General features: G+C 40.8%; 2 protein-coding genes across 3 annotated transcripts; one reads left to right on the top strand and one right to left on the bottom strand.

The window, feature by feature from the left end:
- The first annotated feature begins 83 nt into the window (after positions 1-83).
- On the top strand, positions 84-3,712 carry rps18 (ribosomal protein S18). Its single transcript, XM_015973373.3, has 6 exons — positions 84-164; positions 737-835; positions 937-1,023; positions 2,185-2,286; positions 2,411-2,502; positions 3,590-3,712. Exons 1-6 carry the CDS (start codon positions 162-164, stop codon positions 3,663-3,665), a joined length of 459 nt encoding a protein of 152 aa, XP_015828859.2. The 5' UTR covers positions 84-161; the 3' UTR covers positions 3,666-3,712.
- An 897-nt stretch (positions 3,713-4,609) lies between these two features.
- On the bottom strand, positions 4,610-9,185 carry LOC107394441 (E3 ubiquitin-protein ligase RING2-A). 2 transcript variants are annotated; one of them, XM_015973372.3, is made up of 7 exons: positions 9,046-9,185; positions 8,223-8,321; positions 7,499-7,659; positions 7,175-7,390; positions 5,749-6,069; positions 5,429-5,672; positions 4,610-4,944 (listed from the first exon to the last, which is right to left on the bottom strand). In XM_015973372.3, exons 2-7 carry the CDS (start codon positions 8,298-8,300, stop codon positions 4,792-4,794), a joined length of 1,173 nt encoding a protein of 390 aa, XP_015828858.3. In that variant the 5' UTR covers positions 8,301-8,321; positions 9,046-9,185; the 3' UTR covers positions 4,610-4,791. The 2 variants fall into 2 exon arrangements, with proteins under 2 accessions (XP_015828858.3, XP_054600988.2); XM_054745013.2 differs by having other exon boundaries at positions 7,499-7,656.
- Positions 9,186-10,607: the final 1,422 nt, after the last annotated feature.

Here is a 10,607-nt window from a genome sequence, read left to right as displayed (position 1 = left end):
CATTTTTTTAGCATCACGTATTTTAGCAATTTATGTACTTGTTTAGCAAACCCAGTTGCTTATCGGACATTTTTAAATGAAGGATCATTTTCCGGCAAAAACTGATCCAAAATCTCGCGAGAAACAAGCGCCTTCCTCTTTGCACGGAACCTACTTCCAAGATGGTCAGTATGGTATATCTTAAACCAGAGTAGATTTGAAATCCACGTTCATCCTTCGTTGTGCTTGTTTGTTCATTGTTTATAAACACGGTATAATTTATATGCAGCTTGTATGGGTTGGTTCTAGTGATATGGCTGATGTTATGTCTGTTGATTTTGACTTATTTCAACGTAACTTGCCATCAATGCTAGCAGACAGTGGGGACCGGTAGAAGCGGAGTAGCGCAAGTTGATTTTTGTTTAACATAATTATACGTATAATGGAGCAGTTAAAGCTCAAATAAGCTATGTTATTTTCCCCTATGTTCTGTAATCCTTATACGTTTTAGGGATTTTTCAAAGCTACTAGCGCTTAGCTAGCCATACTAATGAGCCTCAAAGGAGCCAAAAGCATGACAGTTGCAGTAGACTAGTTATTTTCCTTGAGCAGCTTTGTTAAACATACTGAGTTCGTTGCCTGTTTGTAAAGATGAGTGTATTAATGGTTTATTTTAGTTATTTTAGTGGAGTACTGGGTCTGTACAGAATGTTAAAACTGTTTTTGATCGTTGTTGTTTTACTTGTGCTGTTTTCAGTCTCTGGTCATCCCTGAGAAGTTCCAGCACATTCTTCGTGTTCTCAACACGAACATTGATGGTAGGAGGAAGATTGCCTTCGCCATCACTGCCATCAAGGTATGTTATGTCTCGTAATACCACTTAAATTTCTTGTTAATAGACTCAATGTTTGTGTTGCCTGATTTTTACCATTGAGACTGGATTCTGTCTGGTTTAAGGGTGTTGGCAGACGTTATGCCCATGTAGTCCTGAGGAAGGCCGACATTGACCTCAACAAAAGGGCTGGAGAGCTGACTGAGGAGGAGGTGAGAACAGAAAACCTGCACCGTTTCTGCAATTCTAAAACCGTGGTGCATTTAAAAAATTGCTTCCAGGAGAGCAAGTTTTTAGATGGTGGAGGGGAAATCGGCTGTGGTGGTGCTGTGAAGGTTTGAGAGATCAGAAGTAGTTTTCGTCACAAACAGCTGGGTAGTTTGCAGTCGTTTAAAGTAAAAGTTGTTACTGCTGCTGTTGTCGGTGCCGTTTAGGTGTCTTGACTAGAGGAGAGTTTGTGTACAACCATGTTTGTGTTCCAGCATGAAGATTGGATGTTCACAGGAAACCTCTGCTAAAGCATTGAGATAAACTGATTTCTGAAAAAAAAAATGGTCTAAATATGTACACCTTTTTGTGTATTTTATTTATTTTTTTGTTTTACTTGTGAAATCGGCTCTGAACTTGCTCAAAACCGAACCAGTGGGTTCCTGGTAGTTTAAAAAGGAGAGGGATGACTACATTGTTAATTTCAATGTTTGATTGTTAGTAAGTGAACTTTGCAGTGATTTTATCAACCAACAAATCCAAATATGCAGGATTTCTAACAACTTTTAACTTGGTATCTTTCTCTTTAAAATGTTGTTGGCTTCAGAACAAAAACTGCATGATTTTGTAACTACCTAACTAACTTAACTCATTCACTGCCAGCCGCCAGCCGTTTCCAGATCAGTAAAGCCTTTCGCTGCCAGTGTTATTCAGCGTTTTATACTGTATTTTAAGATTCGCTGAACGTTGCGCTCCATGATGTCAACTCCAAAACTGATAAAACAAAGAGAAGACTCACCTCTTGCATCGGGAAGAATCCGTGCGTTTTGAGCATAATCCGTTGTCAAATTGTGATCGGCAGAAGCTTTTCTGGTTCGCGCCTCACTTCTTTTTTTCCAGCAGCGGCCCAAAACGATCTCCTAACACACGGGTTTTCTGCTTCCTGATTACATATGACGTACGCAGATGATCGGCTTTAGAGCTGGGGTGTTTGTTCTCACGGTGTGGGGGCTCGTTCAGACGCAAAAACAAGTAAACATGCAAGTGACGACATTAGTTGTCATTGGCAGTGAATGAGTTAATTGGAAAGATAATTGTGTTGGTTAGTAGCTGAACCTGATGTTTTACCAGACAAAATAACTAAACTGACTGGTTTTAATTCCCAGGTGGAGCGGGTGGTGACCATCATGCAGAACCCTCGCCAGTACAAAATCCCAGACTGGTTCCTGAACAGGCAGAAGGACGTCAAGGATGGCAAATACAGCCAGGCAAGTGACAGCAGTCTGAGTCAGTTTGGCTCTAAATCGTTAAACCATTATTTTAAACTGTGTTAACTGTTCTTAAAAATTTTTTTCACATAAACTAACAGCAAATGTTGGATTTGTCATTCAGGTCCTTGCCAACGGTCTAGACAACAAACTGAGAGAAGACCTGGAGAGGCTGAAGAAGATCAGGGCTCACCGTGGTCTCAGACACTTCTGGGGGTAAGATCTGATGGAGTCTTTACTTTAATTTGTCCAGTGAAGAGGAGAAACGTCATCGATGCTTCCTCAGCTTTACCCGTCAGTTATCTGACTGGTGCATTTTTAGTCTGTACTTAAGCTACAGTTAAGAATGCTGAGTCAGCCAAAAGGTGTTCAACTCTTTAACTTATTCACTGCCAGCCGTTTCCTGATCAGTAAAGCCCTTCGCTGCTGGCGTTTCTCACCGTTTTTACTGTTTTTTTTAAGAGTCACAGAACGTTGCACACTAGGATGATGTCGACTCCAAAACAACCAAAACAAAGCGGAGTCTCACCTCTTACATCAGGAAGACTCCGCGTGTTTCGAGCGTTATCCGTTCTTTCATAATCCGTTGTTGAATTGTGGACAGCAGTGGCCCAAAACGATCTCCTAACACTCCTGCTTCCTGATCACGTAACGTGTGACTTACGCAGATGTAGATCAGCTTTAGAGATGAGATGTTTGTTCTCACGGTGCGGGGGCTCGTCCGACGCCCACACAGTAAAAACATGCATTGGCAGTGAATGGTTGGATTTAAAATGACGACTTTAGTCGTCAATGGCAGTGAATGAGTTAAGGAACAGCTGCTCTGAGACATGAGGGTAAACATAGGAAGCCTGTCCTGGAAGAGCTTGAACTGCTGCTGAGAAACTCTTCATTTAAGAAGCTTAAACACGTCGTTACTGGGGTAGAAACTTTTCTCTGCGTAAAACTGTAACTTTGCAGGATTTTGTGGGAAAAGTTTAACTTTGTTACAGTAATTTTGACCCAAACAAACATAATTACCAGTTTTAGAGAAAAAAAGTTTCAAATTTTTAGGCAGAAATCCTGACTTTGATGGCTGCAGCTTCCTGATCTAATTTAACCTTAGATTGAACAGAATGCCTGTTATTTCTGTCATGCTGTGAATAGTTTAGTTATGAATGTAGCTTGGTGTAACTGATTTAACCAAAAACAGTTGCATTACTTTGAAGGAAAACCTGTAAATTGGCCCAACAGGAGCAAATTTAGAGTTTGAAACTGTACTAAATCGTCTGTTCTGACTTTTGTTACACTTCCTGTCCTACAGGCTGCGTGTGCGCGGTCAGCACACCAAGACCACCGGCCGTCGCGGTCGCACCGTCGGCGTGTCCAAGAAGAAGTAAACTCCCCCCAGGCCTTGTTTTGTTTCAATAAAACACAATTAAAAACCCTTCTGTGCTGATTTTATCCTGATGATTTAAAATGATGCTGACACATTTATAGTAAGACTGAAGTCGGTTTGAAAATATGGTTTATTCTGGATTCTTATTGCATTCTGTTACACATCCCCACGCTAGGAGTAGAAAAAGTCCAGCCGCAGGGTTAGAAAGTGCAAAAGAACAGGATCAACCCAGATCAGACCTCTGGGGCCTATGGCTTATTTAGAGGAAAGGAAAATGACTCCAACTGAACCGCGTCGTCGGGAGAAGCTGGAAACATGAAGCTGTTTTGTGTCCAACTGCAGAGAAAACTGAAGGAATGTTTCTGAGAAGTAAACCTTAATGCAAGCTGTGAATTACCTTATTTGCAGAAAAACGTGAATCCAGCTACCTGGATAAATGGGTCTGCTGTAGAACATTTAACATTAAAAACGTGATTCAATCACATTTCCTGTAAACGTAACAAAAACTGCTTCATTTAGATGAAAATAGTCTTGACAACTAGACAAGTTCACCTGCTGTTAGCTGCAGAGGTTGGGTGGGTGGTGCCTTGTGTCTTCAGGAAAGACTCCGCCCACTTTACCAGTGAGTGTTAGTGGTCAGAGTGGTATTCACGCTATGATGTAGCCTACCTCCATCGGTAAATCATGGAACCTCTTAAGTACTTTGGGTGCCTCAAAGCTCCATATAATGTAATATTACTTGAGTTTAGGAAATTATACACAAATTTGTGTGTGTATGCACAAAGTCAAATACCTGGCATCAGAAATGGGTCTTGATAAATAAGCAAAGCTTCCTAAAACCAAACCAAGTCACCTGGGATTGTAACAAACTAAAGAAATCGTATCAAAACAAAATAATTCTTAAAAAAAAAAAAAATTACATCTCCGGAAAGAAATATCCAAACGTTACAATTTCTAATCAGGAGGAATCCCAGCTTTTATTTTTGTCTCCGCTGCTGAACCCTTTTCCTTTACTAACTGGTCAGAAGTCACTTTTTCAAAATAAAAGTATAAAAATGTGATCAGATACTTTAATGCTAGAGTTAACGAGCATAAGCTGAGGGAGAATGAAGCAGCTCTGCTCTCATTCACCCGTCCTGTTGAGGAGACTTCTGCCGCGGTGGGGGCGGGGCTTGTGGTTGCTGCTGTTCTTTGGTGGGAGCGTAGTACAGCTCCAAAGGCTTCCTGACCTTCCAGTACTTCTCGTTGACCAACTCCAGAGTCAGAGAACCGTTGAGAGTCTGGGAGCAAAGATGGAGGTGAAGAATGTAAACAAAGAGGCAAAAAACTGCAGAAAGTTACATGATTTGTGTTTTAAAACAATAATAATAACCCAAAAAGCCAACGCTGGGCTTCAACATTAAGCAAATTAGATTTTGACATCAAATTTCGTTTGATAATGGAGCCGTTTTAGGACTGCAGCACTAACCATTAGCTTATCAGTCCTGCCTGGTGTAGAAGCTATTTCTCCAAACTGAGGCCAATCAGGACGTTGTGTGTGAGGTATGATAGCAGGTAACAGAAAACACATTAAAAAGGAGTAGGCAGTGTTTTTATATATCGCCTTTCCAGAAATAAATCACAAGGTGCTTAAGACTAAAAAGTTAAAATAGGAAAAAGGAAAACGACTGCAGTTTTAAAGCAGCTCCATCATCTTCAGACTTCATCACAGCTGCTGACAGTTTTTGTTTCCGCACTGAAGCTGAGAAACGAGACGCGACTCACAGAGAACTGTCCTCCTCTCGTCGTGATGTAGATGGTGTACTGTTTCTCACTGATGTTACTCAGAGTCGAGCCTTCTCCACCCCTCGATGTTCCTCCACTCTCGCTTCCTCCCTGTGCCCCTCCTTCCTCCTCTCTTCCTCTGTCCTCCACCTCTCCGTCGGTTCTTCTGTCCTCAAGAGCGATGCGCAGCGCGAGGTATTTGGACAGATGGTCCACGGTGGCATTAGCTGTTGTCTTCACATACCTGGGAAGCATCAGAACACGCAAATGTTAGGATCACCTCGTCACGAGTGAGCAGACGAGTCGTAACACTCGGACACCTGGTCTGGTTGTAGTCCTGAGGGTGGACCAGCTGGGGGTGGGGTCTGAACACCAGCTCGATCTCGGAGGCCGGCCTCTCTTTCGTCCGTCTCAGAGGAGGAGTCGGGCTCCCGCTGTCCGCCTCGGGGCCCGAGCCGTAGTCAGACGCCCGCTGCCGCTTCCGGCTCGGCCCGGCCTCAGGGGGGGTCTGACCGCTGGGGTGGGGGGTGTTCGAAGGGGCGGAGTCATGGGACAGGTGTGAACGGGAGTCGCCGTTATCCTCACCGCCGCTGAAGGTGGTGTTGTCACTCTCTTGAGTTGGCTTCTTCACCCGGTGGTTTCTGCAGGAGGAAAGCACGATCAGCTTCAGAGGATAATAGATTTATGTTTTGCTGAAGCTTCTTGGTTTCTAATATTGCTTTCAAAAGGAATTTAGGTGAATCAGAGAAATTAAGAAAGAAGAAGAGAAAACACACACAAGATGGCGCCAGAGAGCTGTTGATGGGGGGCAGGAAACTCCTTTATCTGTTTTAAAATAGTTTAAATCATTCATTTAAAAACAAATTTCTATTTATATAAAAGTAAACAAAACATGTTATTTGGTGATCGTTGGAGCATTTAAACGTAAATAAATTATTTTAACAAAACTAAAACCAGTTTATGTAAGTTTAGCCTTTTATCTAAATTATGACCCAGGAGAACCAGGGGATAGGTGTAAGAGCCCCGTCTTAAGCTAGTTGGCAGGTTATCTGCAGGTTTAAGGGAGTCAAATTTAAGACTTTTTAAGACCTTTTTAAGGCCACTTTGACCAAATTTAAGCTATTTTAAAAATTAAATTTAAGCTATAATTTCCAGCTATTGCCTGGAACCGGCGCTAACCACGTCGCGAACGTGGGATTAGCCATCCAGTTACCATTAAACTTGCCCTTTCCCATGGCGCATGCTCCCACTAGCGTAACCAGCTAATGTGCTCATCTAAAAAAAATAGCCCCCTTTCACAATCAACTGACTGCGTACGGTTCCGCTTACGTCATCATCATACACAAAAAATGCTGAACGCTAACTAGAAATTCACAGAATTTTTATAGAAATAAAAGAATCTTGTTTATTGGGTCTTTGGTAATTTAAGACCTTTGGAAACTGGATTTAAGGATTATTTGTCATTTTTAAGGACTTTTAAGGCCTTAAATTAGGAAAAGCTAATTTAAGACTTTTTAAGGACCCGCGGATACCCTGAGTTGGGAGAACTAGCAACCCAAAACATCAAAAACGCAACATTTTTAACGTCAACTGCTAGTTAGCGTTACTATAAATCTGCTCCCGTTTGCTCACTAAGCTACTTTTCTGCTCAAGTAAAAACAGTCCAACTAGATTAAAGAAAACCGCTTTCTCATCAGCTTGGGGACACTTGTAGCTATCTGCCCTTTCCTCCCCCACCCCTCGGACCTGTAGCGGGCCTGCTGGCGGAGCCCCTCCTCGATGCTGGAGCTCAGCGCTTCCTTGTTGTGCAGCCTGTTGAGTCGCTCGAGGACGCTGCGCTGATGGGCTTCGTACTCCTCACGATTGGGGTAAATCTTGGAGATTAAAGCGTCAAAGTTTGAATCCCGGCGCAGCGAACGTCTGGAGACCAGCTTCTTCCTGCAGGTCGGACACTCCTTGTTCCTTAGGTATCAGAGTGAAGATCGGGCGTTACTTGTGTTATCCAATGATTTTTATTCTTGTGTGTTAAAAATGTAAACGATCTGATGTTTCTGCTGCTTGGGAGTTTACCCAGATCGCAGCGCTGTGACGATACATTCGGAGCAAAAGCGATGCAGACACTCTTTGGTGGTCATCGTGTTCTTCAGCATCTCCAAACAGATGGGGCACATCAGCTCGCTGTGCAGCGAACGAGGAGACACCGCCACCTCTGTCCCATCCACGATGGCCTCCTTGACACAAAAGTTCAAATTACTCTTTTATTCTAGAAAAGACTAAATCACGTTACAGAAATGTTTTCCTCTTGTGCCAAGGTCACGGGTTTTTCTAACGGCCTTCGCAGTTCTGAAGCTTTTCTTTTAGACTAGAGCTAGAACACAAAGTCAACAAACACATAAAATGATGGAAAATCCTAGTGATAAAACTTAAACTATCAGACTTCAACGGTCTGATGTAAGTTTAACGTTTGTGCATTATTGAATTTTTACCTAAACTTTAACTCTTTTTCACAGTTTGGCACAAACCGATCCCAGCCGAGATCATGTTGGGTTTAACGGCTAAAACTAAGCTCTCACCGTAAGACATTCTTTTACATGATGCAAAACCCTTTAACATGTCCCTAATTCTGACCTGAAGCCTTGAACCCAGCAGGACCAGAACCCAGGTGCAAGAGTTCCACTCCAGACCTGCAGCAACACCTGTAAGCCTTTACCTGTCAGACCTGATGCAATGCTCTAATCGCTTCAGGCTATGGTTAGGGTCAACAACATTCTCCAGATACTTTACTGAGATTCACCTGTGGGCTTCTGTGCAGCTCGTACAAACTCAGCTCCCAGGTCTTACTGGGAGTCTGGACGTTCACAGGAGCTGCCATGGCTGCACGTTCCCACGGACCCTGGAACAAGGAGGAAAAGCAACACCAGCCATTGGCTTCATTAAAATATACATCAAATATAATGTATTACTTGATCAGAATTCTTGTTTAAATAGAAACATTTAGCTAATGCACTGATATTTATTGATATTTAACAACGCTATTATAAAATATTAATAAGAAATCAATTGCACCAGTTTGTAAAAGTGTATCAGAAATTCAAGCTTCCAGACACTCAGTCTATAGATCCTTCTGATCCCAGAACCTAAATTAAGTTTGGAATATAATAAAAAGTCTTAAAGCCTCCAATCCCTGATGTCTAAGACTTTTAAACTGTCTCTAGTCCTGCCTGGGTTGTCAATTAAGTTTTATTCTACGAAAACAATTGTCTGAATTGATTAAAAGGCATCGGAACAACAACAGTTTAGCAGCAATTTATCAGTCTAACAGAAAAAGGGGAGAATGTCAATAATCGGGTTAACTTCAGCAATGACGAAGGCTGATAGTTCTCTGCGAGTTATATCAATAAATACCTTTTTAGACTTTATTTGTTCTTAGCTTGCGCCAATAAAATGACAACACATCAGTTTATGTTGATTAAAAACTGGGAACATGGCAGAACCGTGGATCAGAGCAGAGGCTCCCCTAACTGACTGACAGCTGACTGTCGGAGACGAAACACAACAAATCTTCTTGGAAAAACACTAAACTAACCTCTTTAAAAACAAAAACTAATATTTTTTACCTTCCTCTGCCTTTAGAGAACCAGGGGGTAGGTGTAAGAGCCCCGTCTTAAGCAAGTTGGGAGAATACGCAACCCAAAACATCAAAAACGCAACATTTTAACGTCAACTGCTAGTTAGCGTTAGCAATAGCCATCTTGCTTATCTTCTTCTCGGTCCCACTAGGACCTAATCACCCCGTTAGAGACATCTAGCGGCCATCTAATGTATTGCAGTCACAAATTACCCCACTGCTGCAGAAATTGACCTGAATAATCAAAACAGGACATGGTTTTAGATTAATCACCTTATATTTAGTTTCAAATATTATATTGCAGATTGAAGTGGGATATAAATTAATAGATTTATTTAAAAAATAATATAAATTTAATGTTTATTCTATATTTAAGATCTAAATATGATTGAGTGTCTTTAACGCTGAGACTAGGTAATTAAAAAAAATCTAATGGATTGAAATGCAATCCCATTTGTTAAAAACTTTGTGGAATCTTTGATTATTATTGAATTGAAAATGATTAGTCTGAAAAATACATTTAAATTAAAAAAGGGCAATTTTAGGGGCTTAAATAAAAATGTAACTAGTTAACTCTAACGCTTCAATTAGTCATAATTTTCATCAAACTGAAAAAAAATAGATATCAAATAGTGACTCAGTTGCTCGTCCAAAGTTCTAAGAAGTTCTTACCTAAAGTAAATTGATTTATTGATGCAAATACAAACAAAACTACTGAATTGTTTGATGAATTTGACAAATTTCTGAACCAGACTGGAACCATTCTTTTACAAAAACAGATCTGCATAGTACAATTTCTTTCAAAATAGATATTTTGCATTTCATTTTTATCAACAAGGTAACACAAACAACTGAGCTTAGGGCATGACATTTTTGTAGATTTCATTCAAAAGTATCAAAATGACGTGCAATAGTTCATAATTAAACAACGTTTTTTAAAGAAGTTTATTGCACAAAGCAGTGGAATGTGCTGAAGAAATTAAAGACAAAAAAGTGTTGCTGTAAGAACAACAAGAAGAGACATAAGAGGAAAAAATATCCTAACTAGTGAAAATATGCCGTGCACGAGAAAGTGGGAGTGGCTAGTGAAAGGCTGAAAGAAGAAAATGTGCAAACATCAAAGATGTTGTTGGTCAAATTAAGCATGAAATTATAATCCCCTCCAAAAACCACCTGAAATAACCTGCAGATGTCTACAGCTGCAACTTTCTGCAAGCCCGACCTAGAAAGAATGCAGACAGTCCGGTTCAACCACAAAGACAGCACTATTGTATTTTGTTTGTTGAAGTCAAAGGCAGGGATTGTCAATGTCTCTGTCAATACCGCCTGCAGGGTAAAGTGTTATTGAGTTGAAATTTAACAGTCGACCTGTTTCTTGTAGAGAAAAAATACTGAAAAAGTACGAAAATGCATCTCCCAACAGACATTTGTAAATTACTTGTCTTGTGGGATTTTATCAACATCTATGAAGATATTGAGATCAGTGATCTTGTTCAGATTTGTGTAATATTTTTACTTGTTTACTTTTAAATTCTGTGTATCTGTTCACAA

Source organism: Nothobranchius furzeri, chromosome 19 (assembly GCF_043380555.1).
Source record: "Nothobranchius furzeri strain GRZ-AD chromosome 19, NfurGRZ-RIMD1, whole genome shotgun sequence".
In the NCBI taxonomy this organism is placed as follows: domain Eukaryota; kingdom Metazoa; phylum Chordata; class Actinopteri; order Cyprinodontiformes; family Nothobranchiidae; genus Nothobranchius; species Nothobranchius furzeri.
This window is presented reverse-complemented; position numbering and strand designations above follow the sequence as displayed.